Source organism: Dermacentor andersoni, chromosome 9, assembly GCF_023375885.2.
Source record: "Dermacentor andersoni chromosome 9, qqDerAnde1_hic_scaffold, whole genome shotgun sequence".
Classification (NCBI taxonomy): Eukaryota; Metazoa; Arthropoda; class Arachnida; order Ixodida; family Ixodidae; genus Dermacentor; species Dermacentor andersoni.
The window spans coordinates 56,666,007-56,687,824 of NC_092822.1; the positions used below are offsets into that span (position 1 = coordinate 56,666,007).

Here is a 21,818-nt window from a genome sequence, read left to right on the forward strand (position 1 = left end):
AAAAAAATATAAAAAAACTGAACAATATGGAGCATACTTGTAATAAAACTGCACTTAGTAGCCTCACAACAGAGACTCAAATTTGTTTATCGCAGTTTTTTTATCTTCTCTTTTCTCCATCTGTCCCTTGTCTTGTTTCAACTTCTATTTGCAGGCCGTCATAGGAGAGCTTCATTCTCCGCAGCATTGTTTGCATCACTCCTCGGATGATACTTGAATATATTCCCAATAGCAGCGGATTCCATGGTGTCATTGGGACCAATGTACCATATGGTCTTTAATTGTCCTTGTTGACTTTCTTGTCCTTGTTGTCCTTGTTGTTGTTGTCCTTGTTGTTGTTGTCCTTGTTGTTGTCCTTGATGTCCTTGTTGACATGAAATGGTCCGTTTTAGACCGCGTTCTGGCTCGGCCTTCTTTTTACCCATACGAAGTCGCCGACGTCGAGTGTTGGTAACGTTGTATTTTTCCTTTTGTCAAAATTTCTCTTCATTCTTTCACGGTACTTTTATCTACCATCTTCAGTTCTTGCTGCTTCTGTGAGCTTTATATCCTTGTGAATGCCGAGGCTTATATCCGCAGGCAGATAAGGTGGTCTCCCAGCTGCAGTGAATAGAGGAGTGCATCCCAGGCCAGTTGTATACGAGTGGTTGTGGTGGGCTACTGCCGCTTCCGGACAACATTTCCAACCACCTGGGAATGCTGCATACATACTAATGTATTGTTTGATGTCCCTGATAGCCCTTTCAGCTAGCCCGGATCAGGGCGCGGTGAACGGTAACTTGATGTTGCGCTTGTCAGCCCGTTCCTGTAGCCGACGACTTCGGAAACCAAGTCCATTGTCGGAGAAAATTAATTTTACATTGTCAAACATTTTCCGGTTCAAAAATGAAATTACGCTGTTAGCATCTTCTTTACCAGGTCTTGCCGCATTCATCCTAGTGCCCTCATCAATGCACAACAGGAAGGCTTGTCTTCTTAACTCCTTCAGCCTTTTTGGCAGTTCCTCGAAGTCTAGACGAATAAGCTCAAATGGCGTGTTAGAATATTGTGCTATAGCAATTTTTTTGCGTCGGTTGTTTAAATTCTACGTTGTTAATATGGCATTTATGACATGATTAAACATACTCTTTTGTTTCTTGCTTGTTTTTTCTTTTGTTTTTGTTTCCAGTTGGCTGCGCCAAAATATGTAATAAAACTACTTAGTAGCCTCACAACACAGACTATTTTGGTTATCGCACATCTTTATATTTTCTTTTCTCCCCCTGCCCTTTGTCTTGTTCCAACTTCTTGTATTCGCAGACCGTCATAGGACTGCTTCAATACCAAAAGCATGGCTTATACACCACGAATTTGCAATGAAAAACACGTCATCATTTCGCGAGTGAATTCACTGGGTGCGCGTCACCTGCAGCACGTGCTCGCACTCAATACGAAGTAATGTCGAAAACGTGATGTTGCATTACTCACGTTAACGCTTTGTGCATCCAATGCCCAAATGTTTTTATAACCCAAGCGCTTTAAAAAGTTAAAGAAAGTTGCCAGCTATGCCCTGAAACCTCAAGCAGAAATGCGCGTTTTTCTGGCGACTGCAGCGCAATAACGGAAAAGTGTGCGCGCTATTAACATACAATCATGAAATGCGATTCGCGTAAAGTTAAGGTTGTGCCAAAAAGTAAAAGAATCGTGAACAAGTTTCCAAACAACAACAAAAGAAAACTGCTCGAGGACTAAACTTCACAGAATAGTTGCGAGAAAACACATTCGAAGCAAGACAACGGGGGTGGAAAGATAGCTCAGAAAAACCTTTCTGCATGTCCTTAAAAGAGTTGTCATTGCTTTGACTGCACACTAATTCTTAAGCTGCTCCTTAATAAAAAGCTAAACAGTCCTATAGACCACATGGCCAAATTGCGCGACATTCTGTGCATTATCTATAATGGTGCAGTCTTGAAGAAGCCTTGTTCCTTGTTCATAGACGCCAAAGTTCAGCACTTAGTTGCACTACGGTGAAGCACTGCCTGTGGTCGATGTTGGTTCGGACCAAGTGAAGTTGGTCACCAGTCGATGGTGGGGCTTACACTTGAAGGCTCGCCTGAAGGCTGGTATTGCAGGCATAGCCAAGTTACACATGGCTCTCTGCGAAAACAAAAAGGTGATAATGAGACAGAAAAAAGAAACTTGCAGTTTCGCCAGAACCGTGAAACGTTGGCAGCGATAAGAAAGTATATAAGCAGGGCCCTTCAATACTTTTTAAGCATTGAAGGACCCCGGTGTAACGATGCGCTTAGCGAGTCGTGGCGAATCGCAGCATGCCAGGCATCCTGCGGATTTATGCTAAGCACGAGGCCGCAGGATCCAATCCCGGACACGGCAGCCACATTTCGATAGGGGCGAAATGCAAAAACGCGCGTGTTGCGTGCATTGTGGGCACACTAAAGATATCCTGGTGGTCAGAATTAATGAGGAGTCGCCCCACTACGGCGTTTCTCATAATAAAATCGTGGTTTTGGCATGTAAAACTCTAGAATACAAAGCACGCAAAGAAACTCGTGCTGGTAGAATGAAGAGCACCCTGGGACCTACGAAACGTCCACGGGAAACTTTTCGTGACGCTTGAATAATGACAATATCCTGACGTAGAAATACTGTATACGTTAAATAAGTATGCGAATTCAGCGTAACTTAACGTCTGATTCTTCTCTAGTTGAAAAAAACAGAAAGAATGCGCTATATTGCGATTGGATGTTGTGCGGCAAAGCCGCGTCTTGTTCTCGCAGGTGCTATGTTCAAGGCACTCGTCATGTTCACGTTATTTAATACATGGAGATGGAGGAATCGCCATTCTCTCCAACCCTTGCAGCATATGTTGTCCGGGTCGTTGCGACAAAAAAAAAATTAGAAAAATAAGAAAACTTTAACGTTTTGTGACTGTAACGAGCAGATTATTGATTCAAGCCGCCAATTAGAAAAAAAAATTGCTGAATGCCACATCAAAAACTCTGACATTGATTCTTGGACATGCCAAACTTGCAAAGCGGCCGACACTCGGGTTCGCAAGACAGCGCATGAACAGCATAAAACGATAATGAAAAGGCAGCGATGAAAGAGCCTTCACTGAACGATGTCATGGCTTCAATTGAGTCACTGTCGGCGAAGTTCAGCGATATGTTGGAACGCCTAGCAAAATTAGAACTGCTGAAACACAAATGCTGAAACATAATGACACACTGTTTAAACTGGAGGAACAACATAAGCATATTGTAGGAATGGAGGGCTCGCTCAAACACATTTCTTCGCAGTACGACACGCTACTGAAAGCGATTCAAACAGAAAAAGAAGAAACAGTCTGGCAGATGAGGTCGCGCAGATGAAACTAACGATTGAAAGTTTAGAAGAGTACTCTCGGAGAAGTAATATGGAAAACCACGGAATAGCTCAGTCAAACAATGAAAACCTGAGAGATATCTTGAACAATTGTGCTGTCAAATTGGGTCTGACTAAGCCAATGGACGTACAGCTAGAGGCAATTCACAGAATTAGAGTTCGGACAGGGGCGATACCGCCTATACTCGTTAGGTTCTCTAGCAGTTCAATTAGAGATGCCTGGCTAGCCAAAAAACTTCAGCTAAAGTCCGATAAAGTCTTCGTTAATGAAAACCTGACATCATATGCGAGGAAGTTGTTGTGGATGGCTAAGAATGCAGCTAAGGAAAAGTCGTACAAGTTCGCGTGGGTGAAGAATGGTAAAGTATTCGTAAGAAAACAAGAAGGAGCCGGTGTTATCAGAATTGGAAATGAAGCGAGTTTATCCAAAATGACGTAGACATGGAAGTAGAATCTAACACAATTAAAGGCTGGGTAAATTACCGGCAGAGATACACCTGCGAGGAAGGAAAAACTGCATTTCTTGATCTGATTCATATTAACATCAGAAGCATACGCAAAAATTGGGATCTATTAGAGCTTTATTTGGAGCCATATAAAGACTCCTTAGATGTGATCATCCTGGCCGAAGTGAATGTCGACGAAACCAATGCTACGTTATATCAAATAAAAGATTTTGAACAATTTTCGGTATGCCGTCACGAGAGAACAGGAGGAGGTGTTATAATATACGTTATGAACAATTGGCTATGCGAAAGACTGACCATAACTATCAAAGAAGCAGAGATGCTGCTGTTATCAGTCGAATGTGCACGTTCATCATTCATAATCATCGCTATCTACAGGCCACCAGACAGAAATATAGGCATACTTTTGTGAGAATTGCATCATCTCTTAATGACACTAGAGAAAAAAGATAACATTCCTGGTAGGTGATCTCAGCATAAATACCTCTTTTACTACTAAAAATTATGTGAGTGACTATTTGACTCATTTCAAGTGATGGCTTAGAATATAACATCATAGGAATTATACGAGAAGAATTCTTAGGGAACAAACTTACGACGTCATGTATTTACAACATACTAACGCGCGTTTCTAGCATACAACCTGTAACAAGTATTGTAAAAAAAAGTTGCTGACCATTATTTCATTGCTCTCACAATATTTAGTGAAGAGTTAATGAATTCACGTGCGGGAACTAAACAGGAATTTCACATCTTCGATAACCAAAAGATTGATATATTAATTAAGTATAATCATTGGGACACCTTATTAACACTAAATCATTTACAAGCATACGAAAAGCTAACTGGCATAGTTAAATCAATTTATGATAAAAGCCGAAAGATAATTACTATGAAAAAAAGGAAAATAGAGAAGCCATGGATTACTAATGAAATTAAAGAGTTAAGTTACATCAAAGAAAAGCTGTGGCGCCGAAGTAGGGCTAATCAGTCAGACGTGCAGTTAAGAGAAGAATTTAGGCAAACAAGAAATAAGCTATCAGCTTCACTAAGGCTAGCAAGGAATAAATACTATAGTAATAAGCTGACCGAGGGGAAATTTAATTTGAGAAAATCGTGGAACATAGCAAATTCCCTAACAGGCAGACAAACGAAACGTAACATAGACGAAACCATAAGAAATAACTTCCCGGGAAGACAAGTGGATGAAATAGCAAACGAATTTATTAACTGCTTTGCTAATACTGTTCAGAAACTAAAGGAAAATTCCCCTAGGGGTACAGGTAACATAACAATCAAATGCAACGTCAACTCTGCATATTTGAGTGAGGTAACTGTTCTCGATGTTTGGGATGCAATAAGGTCATTTTCCATTACTAGAATGCCCGGAAATGATGGGATTAGATATCGTGAGATATTTTTCAACTTTGCTTGTTTAAAGAGTGTGCTGCTATATATTTACTCTAAAGTTTTTAGGACGGGTCAGATTCTCAACGCAATGAAAATAGCTTTGATTAGGCGAATTTACAAAAACGGCAAAAGGCAACAGTGCGAAAACTACAGACCTATAGCAATCTTGCCGACATTGTCGTGTGTTCTAGAAAAGCTTAAGCACAAGAACATGGTTTCCCTTTGCGAAAAGCTTCATCTGTTGTCTAATTCACAGCATGGTTTTCGTTGCAAGAAAAGCACAATCACACTACTAGAGGACTTTGCAGACGTAGTCAACAGTGAAATAAATAAAAATGAGATAGTAATTGGGCATTTTTTTAGATTTGAAGAAAGCTTTCGACACGTTAGATCACGAAATACTCCTTGGAAAAATAGCTCAAGTAGGACTCTGCGGGCATTTCATAGATGTTTTTAAAGACTACTTCAAAAATCGTTATCAGGTCGTTGGAATTCAATATATAGACAGTGAGTTAATACACATAAAGCATGGAGTACCACAAGGATCCGTACTAGGCCCACTACTTTTTAATTAGCGTGTGAACGATTTAGCCCATCTAGCGCTAAACTTAAAGTTATACCAATTTGCGGATGATACTGCTTTAAGATTACCCCATGAACATATTAATGAATGCGTTATTTTGTTACAGGACGATATATACAAAATAATGGCATGGTTTGAGAACAACTGCATATTTGTGAACAAAGCAAGAACACAGTTAATCTGCTTTCACAGCCCGCACAAAAAAGTGCAGCTAACTGCGCATCTATACCTGCACAGTGAATACTGCATTGGATGCTTTTGCCCAAGTATGCAGTATGCCACAAAAATAAAGTACCTGGGTGTTATTTTCGATGAAAATTTTTCATTGGTCCATCACATACAATATGTAGCCGTAAGGCTCCGAGCAGTATGTGCAGTCATGTACAAAATCAGGTCAGTGTGTGACGTTCGGTTAGGAAAACTCGTATATAAAGCTCTAGGGGAAACCATATTACGATATGGCATTACGATCTACAGACTTGCTTCGCCAATAGGCTAAACGTGTTAAATAGAATAATACGAAAAATAACGAATAATGTAGCATACGGAACAAACAGGAGTTCCGTCGGCAACAGTGAGCTGATGGCAGAACATAGTATATTTGGTGTTAAGCAACTTTTTCTCTCCGTGATACTTACGAAGCATTATTTCGATGAATCCTTTAAAACAAAAAACGTCAAAACCCGCGATCTTCGCAAGACAAACATTCGTTCGGGCTAAAGCATTCACGAACTACGGTAAAAGAACGCGATCATTTTATGTACCGTTCTACTCTAATAAAACACAAGTTCCCAAAGTATCGTCATTCAGGAAAATAAAAGATTTTGTGCGTCACACCGTTCTGGCAAGTGACTGGGAATATAAGAAGCAAAACATGTGACAGGAATTTTCTGATGAACTTTCGCTAGCAATTGTATAATGCAGACTAGAATATTCTGTTCTTTTTATGTGTATTTTTTTTTTCAATAGTGTTTCATAAATGCTACTTTTCCAACACATTGACAACTGCATATGATGAAATAGAGGGATGTGCTGTACATTTATTTTGCTGCTTAACCCCGTAACAATATGTCTTTGCTTAAACTATGGGTCATGCAGGAACAAAATACAAGTAATTAGACGAGCGATGAAGGAACAGGGGGAAGGCATGGAAGGGAGGAGGGTTCAAAAATGTGTCCTTGTGTTGTGCCTTGTTGAAGGCAAACACACAGTGGTCCGCCTAAAAGCATCGGTGCTTTCGCGGACTACGGGTTACTCTTTGCGGCGCATACAAGAAATTTATTTTTGCTATTGTACATATTTTTTTCTCTCTTCCTATTGTTTCCTCTGTTCTTAGAGCACAAGACTGTGTGATTTGGGCCAGAGCACTGCCCAGTCCCGCTCAAAAGCATCATTGTTTTGGCGGGCTGAGAAAATATTTGACTGTATGTTTTATGTCCTAATAAAGAAAGAAAGAACTGTTTAATGGAACAAATGAATTGCACGCTTATATCTTCCTGTCTCGCATGCGCATACCGAGCAATAAAACCAGGCAAACGTCGATCAAAGGCTGTTGCGCAAGAAATCAAATTGAGCATCAAGTAATGAAATAGAAGGCTCACTTATGTACGAATATCTATTCGTCTTAATAAGGAAGGCCTCCAGTGCAAGTCAACAAGAGGCTTTGCCACTCCTGTCCAGAATGGTAGTCTCAGAAAATCGAGCGTTACAGCCACACGCGATATCATGAGCCACCATGTTCCTGGTCTTCGTCTCTTCACACATGTTTCACGTTATGTTCAAAACGAGCGAGCTCTTCCAAATCAAGTTGTTCCTCATACATTACATTCCTCGTGGCACAACGATTACCTCCATCACAGCTGTGTTGCGGTGTCGCACCACAAGGCAGCTGCGCAGCAGAATTACTCGCGCTGAGCAAGAAACAGCGGCCTTGATAGCTGAAATCGTGTGAGAATGCTCACCCGATGAGGTGCATGCCAGGGGCATCGCAAGCGTAGCATCTCGGTGGGGGACGAGATGAGATCGAAGGAAAACCACCGGCGTTTTTCAGCACCAGATAAAAGTATTGCGTTTATTTACGTTGTCGTTCACGGTCTGCTCCACCATGGCGCGATATGCACGGAGCTGTTCCGGAAGGAACGCTTAAGTATGTGCATGGACATCCATGAACCTCCATGGACGTCCTTCCTAGAATATCTACGCTATACCGACACCAAAGATCCTGAACCCTGTGACGCACAATGCGGCAAGGTAAGACCAAAACAGGAACGTGAACGTACTTGAAATCCGTCACCGCAACAGACACGATCAGGCCATACGGATGCCAGCTTCGACAGGGCTACGACAACGGGTCAGACAGCCGTGGTAGTACCTGACTCACAACTTGCGCGTAGATGCCACTACTCTCCAGGAGCAACGGCGCTCGCAACTCGAGCAATGGATGGCACCGTAACGCACCACCAGGATCCTAACGATAATCGTATACTATCTCATAACTAAGATGCCGTACAAAAATCTACAAGCGATACACCACCCGCACATAATAAAGACATCCTCAAAGACCAGATTACTTCAAGCTACATGCTAATGGTTACTGCCAAATGGGTATTTTTACGTCAGGAAATCGGTGGAAATGGCAAAGCAAACGCGCTATGCCGTGACTACAAATGCCCGGATCCTTCGATCCCCTCGCCAACCATGATCTGTACTTACATAGAAGAAAATTACACCTCGAAAGGAAAACGCTACTTCAGGAACTACGAGACCACGACACCCCCTTCCGAAGTACTTGCAACATACTAACCAGAGGCACCTATAGCCTAAAGCTATTTCAAACTTTTCTATTCCAATTCTGCAATGAGTCCTCCACGATCGGTCAAAAAATATTCGAGTCACCACCCACTGCGCTTGTGTGTTACAGGACGTCACAAAACCGTGGAAAAGCCGCATCTGATATGACGTGTACACAGATTATGTATGATTAAACCGAAATAGGTGCAGTGGTGGGGTAGAGGTAGAACATGCGCCTCGCATCCAAAAGGACCGTGGTTCGAATCCCGGTACCGCGCAATTTTCCACCGGATTAAAAAAAACCGCGTGTTGATAAAATTGCATAGACAGGCCTGGAGTGTGGCCTCACCCCGGTGACCAGATCTAGTAACGCACTCCCTCACCAGAGCAGGATTTACAACCCTAGTGCAGAACTTGGCCACTACCTCCTATATGAGCACAACAATCAAACCGCGGCCCGCAGTCCCCAGAAACTGCGAAGCAACTGCTCAGGGCGGTGCTCAGACCTGCGACGCAGCAGAGGGTGCTAAGAATCCCTGGTTCCGGAGACAGGCCGCCATTGGAACCTCAACCTGGCAACGTTTAACGCTAGAACGTTATCTAGTGGCACCCACGACGATAATGTAAGAGAGACTAGTCTAGAGGAATTTGAAATCCCACAAGTACCACCGGAAGAAGTAACGAAAGCCTTCGGAACTATGCAAAGGGGGAAGGCAGCTGGGGATGATCAGGTAACAGCAGATTTGTTGAAACATGGTGGGCATATGGTTCTAGAAAACTGACCACCCTGTATACGCAATGCCTCATGACTTCGAGCATACCGGAAGAATGCTAACATAATCCAAATCCATAAGAAAGGGGACGCCAAAGACTTCAAAAATTATAGGCCGATCAGCTTACTGTCCGTTGCCTACAAAGTATTTATTAAAGTAATTGCAAATAGAATCAGGAACGCCCTAGACTTCCTCAACCAAAGGACCAGGCGGGATTCCGTAAAGGCTACTCAACAATAGACCATATTATCACTATCAATCAGGTGATAGAGAAATGTGCGGAATATAACCAACAGTTATATGTAGCATTCATTGATTACGAGAAGGCATTTGATTCAGTCGAAACCACAGCAGTCATGGAGGCATCGCGGAAACAGGGTGTAGACGTGCCACATGTAAAAATACTGAAAGATATCTATAGCAGCTCCACAGCCACCCTAGTTCTCGATAAAGTAAGCAACTAAATCCCAAAAAAGAAAGGCGTCAGGTAGGGTGATACGATCTTTCCAATGCTATTCACAGCGTGTTTACAGGATGTATTCAAAGGCCTGGCTTGGAAAGAATTGGGGCAAAAAGTTCATGGAGAAATCCTTAGTAACTTGCGATTGGCTGATGATATTGCCTTGCTTAGTTACTCAGGGGACCATCAGCAATGCATGCTCACTGATCTGGAGAGGCAAAGGAGAAGCGTGGGTCTAAAAATCAATCTGCAGAAACTAAAGTAATGGTTAACAGTCTCGGAAGAGAACAGCAGTTTACGATAGGTAGCGAGGTACTGGAGGTGGTGAGGGAATACATCTAGTTAGGGCAGGTAGTGACCGCGGATCCGGATCATGAGACTGAAATAATCAGAAGAGTAAGAATGGGCTGGGGTGCGTTTGGCAGGCATTCTCAGATCATGAACAGCAGGTTGCCAATATCCCACTAGAGAAAAGTATATAACAGATGTGTCTTACCAGTACTTACGTGCGGGGCGGAAACCTGGATGCTTACGAAAAGAGTTCTAGATAAATTGAAGACGACGCAACGAGCTATGGAAAGAAGAATATGTGTAACGTTAAAGGATAAGAAAAGAGCAGATTGGATGAGGGAACAAACGCGAGTTAATAACACCTTAGCTGAAATAAACAAAGGAATGGGCATCGGCAGGACATGTAATAAGGAGGGCAGATAACCGATGGTCATTAAGGGTTACGCACTGGATTCCAAGGGAAGGGAAGCGTAGCAGGGGGCGCCGGAAAGTTATTTGGGCGGATGAGATTAAGAAGTTTGCAGGGACAACATGACTACAATTGGTACATGAACGGGGTAGTTGGAGGAGTATGAGAGAGGCCTTTGCCCTGTAGTGGGCGTAACCAGGTTGATGATGATGATGATGAAACCGCAGGAAAGAAAAGTAATTATTCCTGATTCGACACGTTTTTTGCCATTAGCGAAAAAGGCGTTGTTTGACCAATTGCTATTGGTCAAACGTTTTCGGGCTACGCCCACTTTACCTGTCTGTCATGCGACGTCACGAAACGACAAAAATTCACCACCTCAAAGTGGCGTGCACGGGTTAAAGACTCATCGATATGCCCTACAACACAAAGTTTTTCTGAATAGCCGCAGTCTGCCTTGTTTCAGAAGGAATAGAAGATGCTTGCCTGCCGATCGCTGTGGCACTGGCTACTCGGAGCTGCCGGGGGCATGTATTTATGCGCGTGCAAGATTTTGCGTGGCAGTATAACATTATGGAGACCTAGCGGCACGCATACTACATGGATCTGTCAATTCTACTTTGCTGGGGATCCGTTTTCAAGGTATTTTTAACCTTCCGTTGCACCCCGTCGCGATTTTCGAACAGCCACGGCAGGCTAAGTAACGGGAAGCGTACCAGTCGCAGACGCCGACACCACCCTGCTCATCCAGCTATCTACGTTCACTGCGCTGCCTCAGCCCTATCAAAACCCTCTCCAGTTATGCGTGCTCCTCGCCTCTTTTCAGCCAATTACGTAAGAACATCTGCTCAATGTAGCCAATGTTATTCGATTTGAAAGCAAAAGAAAGTGACATCCTACAAGCAGAAAGCGCGTCTGACTGGCCGTTTCAAACAACGCTGCGCGTTACCGCCCGACGCTTGCGTCGGTGATTACATACATTTGACGTCAGGGGAGTGGAATAAGAACAGATTGGTATTGATTCACGTTATAGGGAAAGCACAGTCATGAGGAAAGCACAAATCGGTACACTCCTAACAGAACCTCACAAACACCATTTTCATAGACTAAAAGGTACAGGCATGCTCAAAATGCTCAAATTGTGCTTACATGCACCAATAACAAACAGACCATTTGCGAACGCCCAGCCACTCGACTGTCTTTCCACACTTAACACAGATACATCGTTTGCCCCCTTTCACACTATTAATGCTCATGCATGAAGAAGTTGGCCGTTTCGGCCATAGGGCGAAAGATTGACAGGAATAGCAAGGTATAGCACTGCGCTTGTGCTCTTAGGACGGCGTTGTAACTACACCTATGGGGTTGCGACGTGGCTAGAAGCAGTGCAGGAAACAACGACTGTTTAGTGGATATGTCCTGGCAGCTAACAGGCGTCTTAGAACGCTAGCGCCATAAGCACCGCCAGTGGCGTTGCAGGCGCCGAACCGCAACATTGCCCTAGAGGTGACTCACGGCAAAGCTTCGGCACTACTCTACGACCAGGGAAATGTTAAATCTGTAACGAACACTGGTGGCAGTACCAGCGGAATTGCACACCACTTTCCGATTTTGATGTCATTATTATTTGGCATGTAAGGAAGAAGTGCGCCGTGCCGAGCTCCGCAGCTGGATCGCCAGCACTACTGAAGTGGGGCTCGGGCTAGACGCTGTTCCTGGTGTGACTGGCTGAGCCTACGCTGTTGCGTCTTCTTGGCCGCTTCCTTCGTGTCATCCACAGCCGTGTCGGACTTCTTTGCCATAATTTGTGGAGGTTTGCTGGGTCTCCTGCAATCCTGGAATTGCGCAGCCGGACTCTCCCTGCCATCATGACCACCGAAAGCGCCACGAGCTTACCACCACCTGCTCCCCAGTCTACCGTATGCCCCGGCACGTTCCGCCAGCGGGACCCTCCTATCTTCAGCGGCACTGACGACCACGACGTTGATGACTGGCTCTCATCATACGAACGCGTCAGTCGGAACAACAAATGGGATGACATCACGAAATTTACCACCGTCCCTTTCTACCTTACCGGAATTGCCCACTTCTGGTTTCGGAACCACGAAAGCGAAGTCCCAAACTGGACGGTGTTCAAGACAAAGTTCAGCGAGGTCTTCGGCCGCCCTGATGTTCAAAAGCTTCGTGCCGAACAGCGTCTGCAGTCGCGCTCTCAGAAGCCTGGTGAGAACTTTACCAGCTACATCGAAGATGTTATCGATCTCTGTAAACGCGTCGATGCATCCATGTCTGAGGGCAATAAAATCAAGCATATCATGAAGGGTATCGACGAGGACGCGTTTCAGATGTTCATTTCAAAGAGCACCTCTACTGTTGCCCAAGTTATTGATCTGTGCCAAAGCTATGACGAGCTCCGCCGTCAACGCCTCCTCACCCGCCGTCCTGTTCCCCATCAGGAATCGTTGTCCGGCTAGACCCCTCCTTTTCCAGATGCCACCCTATTCTCGCAAATCAAGGCTTTCGTCCGGGAAGAAGTTGCTCGCCAGCACTCCCTCATCTCCAACCCACCGGAGTCAAGTTCGTCCTTTAGGCCGACCCTACGACACGTTATAGAAGAACAAGTGTCCGAGGTGCTTCCTCTGGAACGGGCGCCTCAACTCACTGCCCCAATGACTTACGCCGACGCCGTCGTACGACCACGACCACCGACCTTCCGGGCTCCGCCTCCGATGCCTAGCCCTGTTTTTACCCCCACGCCGCCACGACCTCCAGTCCATCGAGTAATTAATCCCTGGCGTACAACGGACAATCGGCCCATCTGCTATTCGTGTGGTATTCCCGGTCACGTTGCACGCCTGTGCCGCCGCCGTCCACTTAATCCACGTGACGACCCACGGACAGCCGCGTACGACCATCCGTTGCCTTACGCTCCTGACCGCGATTTACCCCTTCCCCGCCCAAACCTACGTCAAGCTTCTGACCGCCATTCTCCTTCTCCTCGTCGCGCTCGCCCTCCCCAATGCGTTGACGTCCCTCTTTAGCTGACACGGAAAACTAGTGGCGCAGTTCCTGAGGCAAGAACTGCGTCATCGCCGCAACGCTGAAGCCCTCTTCTTTCGCCGCATAACGTTATTGATGTCGCTGTTGAAGGTGTCTCTGTGCTTGCCCTCATTGACACAGGTGCCGCCATATCTGTAATTGCCGAAAAACTTTGCCGCTCAATACGAAAAGTCACGACGCCTTTCTTCGGTCCTTTACTCCGCGCGGCCACAGCACAGCACGTCCAGCCGGTGCCTGCGTGCACCGCCAGACTTGAAATTCAAGGAGTGCTCTACGCAGTCGAGTTCGTCGTTCTTCCCCACTGTTCCCACTATATTATTTTAGGTTGGAATTTTCTCTGCCGTCACAAAGCTGTCATTGATTGCTCCCGTGCAGAAGTCGCCTTCTCTTCGCTTGGCAATGCCATATCTGATGACGTTTCGCTTTCCTGCACAAAGTTGTCCCTCACTGACGACATCCAAGTACCTCCACACGCATCCGTTCTGGCACCTGTATCTTGTTCTGTTGCCTCCGACGCTACCGTACTCTTCACACCTTCGACTGCTTTCATTCATCGCCACCTCTCACCCCTCCCAACTGCGCTGCTTGGCCTTCAAGCTGGCGCGACTCACCTTCCTGTATACAATTACTTCCCATTCCCGATTACGTTGCTTCGCGGCGAATCTTTGGGCAATGTGGAACCTTGCGACACCATTACCACGCTGCAACTTCCTATTGGATCGTCAGAGGTCAGCACCCTCTACTGTAGTCCCGTGACTGCCACATCGCCTGAAGACGTTTTCAACCATGTCATCGACAATGCCTTAAACCCCAAGCAACGCCATGACCTTCTTCGTCTCCTCGAGAAATTTCGCCCTGCTTTTGACAGCCATACCACTTCTCTGGGCCGAACGACTATTGTATGTCACCGAATTGACACCGGTTCTCACTCCCCGCTACGTCAGCGACCATACCGCGTATCGTCGACCGAACGGCGCGTCATTGATGAGCATGTACGTGACATGCTAAAGCGTGGTGTCATTGAACCATCCGACCGCCCATGGGCATCGCCAGTAGTTTTAGTTAAAAAGAAAGATGGCTCGATCCGCTTTTGTGTGGATTACCGTCGCCTAAACAAAATAACCCGAAAGGATGTTTATCCATTGCCGCGGAACGACGACGCCCTAGACAGCTTACAAGGCGCAGAGTTCTTTTCCTCCCTCGATCTGCGCTCTGGTTATTGGCAGGTGCCTATGGCTGCAGACGATAAGCCTAAAACTGCTTTCATCACACCAGATGGCCTATACAAATTTCGTGTGATGCCATTCGGACTTTGCAACGCGCCCGTGACTCTTGAGCGGATGATGGACACTATATTCTCCTGGGCCTCAAATGGAACACGTGCTTGTGTTATTTGGATGATGTAGTAGTGTTCGCACCAGATTTTCCGACTCACTTTCACCGCTTGGAGCAGGTTTCACGCTGTCTCAGTGACGCTGGCCTTTAACTAAACCTGAAAAAATGTAACTTTGGCGCCCGCAAGCTGACAATTTTGGGACATGTCGTGTCGAAGGACTGCGTTCTCCCTGATGCCGCTAAGCTCCGTGCTGTTACAGAATTCCCGAGGCCAACGTCACTAAAAGACTTGCGCAGTTTTATTGGCCTCTGCTCGTACTTCCGCCGCTTTATTCGAAATTTCACTTCGATTATGGCACCAGTGACAGAGCTTCTTCAAGGAGACCCCAATCTTTCCTCATGGTCCGCGGCTTGCGATGATGCCTTTGCGACGCTACGTCGCCTGCTCACAACACCACCGATACTACGCCATTTCGATCCATCTGCTCCCACGGAAATCCGATACGGATGCTAGCGGTGTTGGTCTTGGTGCTGTGCTCGCCCAGCGAAAGCCCGGCTGCCAAGAATATGTGGTTGCTTACGCGAGCCGCACTCTGACGAAAGTTGAAGCCAGCTATTCCGTCACGGAAAAAGAATGTCTCGTGATCATCTGGGCCATCACAAAATTTCGCCCATACCTGTACGGCCGGTCCTTCAATGTCGTTACGGAACACCACGCACTTTGCTGGTTGTCGTCTCTCAAGGATACCTGCGGCCGCCTAGCCCGGTGGGCACTGAGGCTCCAAGAGTACGATATCCGGGTTGTCTACCGCTCAGGCAAGAAGCACGCCGATGCCGATGCTCTTTCGCGCTCGCCTGTCCACGCCGACATTGTCAGTGTGTCCGTCCTAGGCGACCCACTTCTCCCATTCGCTTCGGTCGACATGGCTTTGGAGCAGCGCAAGGACTCCTGGATTTCATCTTTGATAGATTACATCTCTAATTCACCTACACGCCCCCCATCCCGAGCTTTACGCCGACAAGCTTCGCACTTCGCCATCCGCGACGGAATTGTCTATTGCCGTAACTACAGTTCCGACGGCCTCAAATGGCTGCTTGTAATACCTCGGCAGCTCCGCACTGATGTGTGCGCCGCTTTCCACGCCGACCCTCAGTGCGTACACGCTGGTCTCTTCAAGACCTACACCAGACGACGTCATAGGTTTTATTGGCGCGGTATGTACACATTTGTGCAAAAGTACATTCGCTCTTGCACAGAATGTCAATGCCAGAAGCCTGAACCTTGCCGCCCTTCTAGACCAATGCAACCTTTGCCATGCCCTTCGCGACCCTTTGACCGGGTTGGGAGAGACCTCTACGGGCCTCTGCCATACACAGCTGCTGGTAATCGCTGGGTCATTGTAGCTGTAGACCACCTCACGAGGTATGCAGAAACGGCCGCTCTGCCAGCCGCGACGGCTCATGACGTTGCCTCCTTCCTCCTTCAACGCTTCGTTCTACGTCACGGCGCTCCCCGCGAACTCCTGAGTGACCGTGGCCGCGTCTTTCTTGCCGATGTCATTCAAGAACTTCTCGCTGAATGCCGCATTATTTATTTATTATTTATTAATTTATTAGATACTGCCAACTGCCTCTTGGCAGTCCAGGCAGGAGTGATTGTATACAAAGTCGGCACTGCAAGTCAAAATAACAAAAACATGGGTTACAAGGAACCATAAAAAAATGCTTAAATATACAGACTATTGCGTCGGGAAAGGCAGCATGTACAAAATTTACATAAATAGGAAAATGGTGATTCTAAAACGAACACGCTTCATTGCAAAGATTGTACGGCAGACACAAATGATTCAACCGAGGGCATACAAGCGACTTCTTGCGGTAGAGCATTCCACTCTGCTATAGTTCGAGGAAAAAACGAGAAGCGATAAGCAGTAGTTTTAGTCGGTGGCATCACAATCGTTTTGCTGTGCTTGCGTCTGGTTTCTCTTGTTTTAATAAAATTTATGTATATGTCGGGATCCATTTTTGTTTGTTTATTAACGATATTAAACAAAGTTTGTAGGCGATGCAGTCTACGCCGAAATTCTAGCGATGGGAGGCCAGACCGTGTTCTGAGATCAGTGATCGAGACTCGTCTATTATAAATATTATAAATAAATCTGAGGGCTTTCTTTTGCACGCTTTCAATGTTGTTGACACCGGTCTTTGTGTGGGGATCCCAGACAGCATCGGCATATTCAAGCAGTGGTCTAATGAGTGTCGTGTAGGCAGCGAGTTTAGTCCTACTAGTGCAATGTTTGAGCCGGTGTTTAATTAGCCATAGCTTCCTTAGCGACGCCGAAACGACGTATTGGACATGAGCGTTCCAGGTTAACTTCGAGTCAATAACTACACCCAGATACTTAAATTTGTCAACCGTCCTAATTGCTACATTATTGATTTTATATGTACAAATTGATGGTGCTTTCTTTCTTGTAATCATCATTTGAGTACATTTTGAGGCATTTAAGTTCATACGCCAGGATTGACACCAATTATCGATTGCATTAAGGTAATCCTGTATAGCAGTCTGATCATGGGGTGATTGAATGTTGTTGTACACAATACAATCATCAGCGAAGAACCGGCATCGTACCGGGGAATCAAAGGACAAGTCATTCAGATAAATCAAAAAGAGAAGAGGTCCAAGTACTGAACCTTGCGGTACACCGGAAAGTACTGGAGCAGGTGAAGAAGATGAGTTTCCTATACGGACATATTGTGTTCGATTAGTTAAATAAGAGTCAAGCCAGCGAAGAATTTGTTCATTTTTCAGCGCACATTGTAGCTTGAGCTTTAGCCTTTGGTGAAAAACACGGTCAAATGCTTTCTGAAAATCAAGGAAAAGCACATCTATTTGCCCGCCGCAGTCCAGCGCTGCCATGACTTCATTGGCAGTATGTAGAAGCTGAGTAACTGTAGATAGGCCACGCCGAAATCCATGCTGTTTTTCCGAAAAGAAATTATTGTTTTCCAAAAAGCTGCTCAGGTGCTTAAAAACATAGTGCTCCATCACCTTACTAGCGGTGCAGAGAAGCGAGACGGGTCTGTAATTACTAATACTGAGTTTATCTCCGGACTTATGGATGGGAATTATCTGTGCTGCTTTCCAATCGTTAGGAAGGACACCTTGCTTTAGACTTTCGTTAAATATTATGTACAGATACTTTGCGCACCACTCCGCATATCTAAAAAGAAAATTATTTGGTATGTCATCAGGACCAGCAGATTTCTTTATATCTATGTTTAATAGGGACGAAAGAATACCTTCTTCGGAAACAAAAAGGTCTGGAAGTTCGCAGCCAGAACCTGAAAATTCTAGGCTATCGCCTTCAGTACCGTGTAGAAATACCGAAGCAAAGTACTCGTTGAACGCTTCCGCAATATTCTGGTTGTCACTGGTCTCGGTATCATTCAATCTGATTTTGGTGACCTGGTTCTTTTTCTCGGTTATGTGCATCCAAAACTGTCTTGGGGCGTTAGATAAAAAATAGTGTAGTTTAACATTGAAAAAATGGTACTTTGAGTACCACCGCATATCACCCGCAAACAACCGGATTGACAGAGTGCTTTAACCTAACTCAACCTAACTCTTGGCGACATGCTTTCGATGTATGTCGCCTCCAACCACACCAACTGCGACCTCATCCTTCCCTATGTCACGTACGCCTACAACATGGCACCCCAGCCAACGACGGTCTTGTCTCCCTTCTTCCTTCTATATGGCCGCCAACCATAATTTACCATTGACACTATTGTCCCTTAACGTCCCGACTTATCAGAGGGTACACCGGTTTCCGAAGCCGCCCGGTATGCAGAAGAATGTCGGCAACTAGCTCGCTCCCTTACAACGCAAGAACAAGCGCTACAGAAATTTCGTCATGACGACGGGCGCCCCCACCATCAGTTTTCGCCTGACGCTCTTGTTTGGTTGTGGGTGCCTCCTACTTCGACACAAGGTGTCTCCTCCAAGTTTGTATCCCGATACCATGGACCTTACCGGGTTCTACGCCAAACTTCTCCGGTTAACCACGTTATCGAACCTCTGACGCCTCCTACGGGTCTGCGTCGCCGAGGCCGCGAAATTGTGCACGTAGATCGGCTCAAGCCGTATCACGAGCCCTTCGTCCTCACGACGCCTTAGGTCTCCTGTGCGTCTCCGTCTTCAGCGAGGGGGGAAGTTGTAAGGAAGAAGTGCGCCGTGCCGAGCTCCGCAGCTGGATCGCCAGCGCTACTGAAGTGGGGCTCGGGCTAGACGCTGTTCCTGGTATGACTGGCTAAGCCTATGCTGTTGCGTCTTCTTGTCCGCGCCCTTCGTGTCGTCCACAGCCGTGTCGGACTTCTTTGCCATAGGCAGTTTTTATCAACTGACAATAAAAAGCATATGCTGCGAAAAAAATGTTTTAATGCTGTTCATGACACTCATCAATAGCCAAAATTTTGACAAATAAATGGGTAAAGACCATAAATCTTCGCAAGAGCAGTTTTTCATTTTCAATATAATAGCACCTAACCAGCATATCGATCGAATTCATACGGGCCACCAAATCTACACTGATGCCACCCGTGATTACGACGGTGAAAATTCGCTAGGAGTGTCCTTATAATTGCTATCGCAACAAATCTTAAAATATGCAGGCTCAACTAAAGACGTCTACGTAATGCAATGCACGAATCGTTGCTGCACGAGACACCGGCTAATGAGGCAAGTGGCCATAGACGTGTGTGCTTAGTGGACGAGGGTAACGTCGGGCTTGCCCAATTAGCGGACGTCTTCTTGGACAGTCAGTTTCGGCGATACTATCGCCTTCACGTGATGTGCTCAACCACCCAACCAGCCTGCACCTGAGGGCGCATGCGACAGTATCACCGAAAGTGATCGTGCCAGAGTACGTGCCCAGAATACACACAGCGGTGGTCACCAAGACCACATCCGAAGCCATAGCGTAAAAAATATCCGAGGACACCTAAGATATAAGTTCTGAATACGGAAGGATTGAAATCTAGCTGAACGCCACTGAGCGGTCCTTCGAGTTCTGCTGAGTGAGTGATGTAATATACATAGCGGTGCGTGCTGCCGGAGCAAGCAAGAAGTAGCAGCCATGCGGCGCTGGCTCGGGCATGGCCGGCGGGCATCCTAAAAGCGAGAGTGAAAGTGACGTGGCGTTTCGGGGATGCACTCTCCCCTAACGCAACGCCTGTCGCTCTTACCTGGCAGCACGTGTTTCCTTTCGCCCGGTTTACTACGTCAAGGCTCGCTCGTGGCATGGCGTCGCAGCCAGTCGTATACTTTAGGCGCCGTTTAGTTGCTACAAACTACACACACAGGCTTTCTTGCTCAATGGGCCGTTTGACGCTGTCGCATAAATAAAATTGTGAAGCTCATTCGCACCTCTTGCTCCAGGTAACGCAACAGTGGTGAAAAGAGCGCGGTTAAAAGCGAAGCTCGTAGAACAAGTCGCACGTGCGCGACGAGCAGACACTCGACGCACTTGTCTGATTCATCGGTGTAGTGATCCTCGCTCGCGGCCACCAAACGAAGCTACCGCTACTTCCCATTAGTGACTACAGATAACGGTACTTGTCGTTGACCCACCAAAAACGGCGAGATAGTGAGATACAACACAAAAAACTGTCTTCACTGAGGTCCTCACAATCTGGTCCTCTTTTCTGCGGACTCAATGCTGCAGCCTAAGCGTACTGCTTAATGTAGTGTTGTAAGACCGCCGAATGCCGGTTTGTGTCTGAGGCGGCAGGTTATCCGGACCCTTTCTTTAGCACGTTAGACCAGAAGTTTAGAAGTAGCGTCAGTTTGAAGCAATAGAAAAAGGTCGACACCTTTGCAACGGCAGCTCCTTAACCCAAGCTGGGCTCCCATCTATATGTTCCAACGACTCTGGGCAGATACCGTAGAGCTAAGCTTCTGAACGCACCTGAACTTTTTGGCCACCACCACACTCCGAAAAACACCGGACCAGGAAGTACAGCTGGTCCTCAGGGATGTCGCGGAAGGTTGGCCGTCTGTCCGCGGCCGTCGCCTCTTTTGCCACCCTTGCGAACGTCTGTGCCTCAGGCAGACGCGGGATGTTGCTGGCGAAGAGCGCTGCGAAGCTGGCAGCGCTGAGCTCTCGCCACTCGCGCGGCAAGTCGTAAGCGCGAAGCACATTTCTCTTGAGCAGCGCGTCGTAGTGCCACAAGTCCGTGACCAGCAGTTGGAGCTGGCGGAACATCGGGTTCGCCAGGCCGTACTGCGGGCGTCAGAACAAGTGTACCCCATGAGTCTCCTTTATTTTTTTGCCTATACGTATGTTCCAGTTTGGACGAGAGTAAGATCCATTAGGACATTTGAAAAAGGCCCTCTTTTGAGGCGCAGCTCCACGTAGACTCACAATAGTGTTGACGTTATACTAGAATGCTATAACCCGAACACGGGAAGTAGAAAGCCGTTGACGACGTCTTGTAGTGTTGCACTATAACGTCTTGCAAAATATATCGCGCTGCGCCGCCCCATCAAAGACTGAAAGCCGAAAGAAAAAGAAGATATCCCGTATACTTTCAAGAAGCACAGAGCTGTGGTTCTCGCTTCAGGACACTGACATCAAATGTTAGGTCATCATTCAATATTCTGTTCAATGACACCCACGACGCACGCTTTCGTGCTTCTTATGGTCAACCTATAAGTGCGCTATGCCGTAAAGCAATTCCAATTTTTTTCTGTTCCATTTCTGAAATCAGCCCTTCAGGATAGGTGAAAAATCCGCCGTGGTTGCTCAGTGGTTATGGTGTTGGGCGGCTCAGCACGACGTTGCGGGATCGA

The 21,818-nt window shown here is 46.3% G+C and overlaps 1 protein-coding gene across 1 annotated transcript; it reads right to left on the reverse strand.

Annotated features, from left to right (window-relative positions):
• Window positions 1-1,390: 1,390 nt before the first annotated feature.
• Window positions 1,391-21,291, reverse strand: LOC129384039 (uncharacterized). Its single transcript, XM_055069108.2, has 2 exons — window positions 20,935-21,291; window positions 1,391-2,136 (listed from the first exon to the last, which is right to left on the reverse strand). The coding sequence occupies exons 1-2, from the start codon at window positions 21,229-21,231 to the stop codon at window positions 2,002-2,004; spliced, it is 432 nt and encodes a 143-aa protein (XP_054925083.1). The 5' UTR covers window positions 21,232-21,291; the 3' UTR covers window positions 1,391-2,001.
• Between the last annotated feature and the right edge of the window lie 527 nt (window positions 21,292-21,818).

Bases quoted from the DNA above. Each gene is read 5' to 3' on its own strand.
- LOC129384039 (XM_055069108.2), bottom strand. From the start codon at position 21,231: ATGTTCCGCCAGCTCCAACTGCTGGTCACGGACTTGTGGCACTACGAC. The intron at 2,137-20,934 runs GTGCGTTCAGAA...TTGTTTTCGCAG, and splicing joins GTGGTGGCCAAAAAGTTCAG to AGAGCCATGTGTAACTTGGC.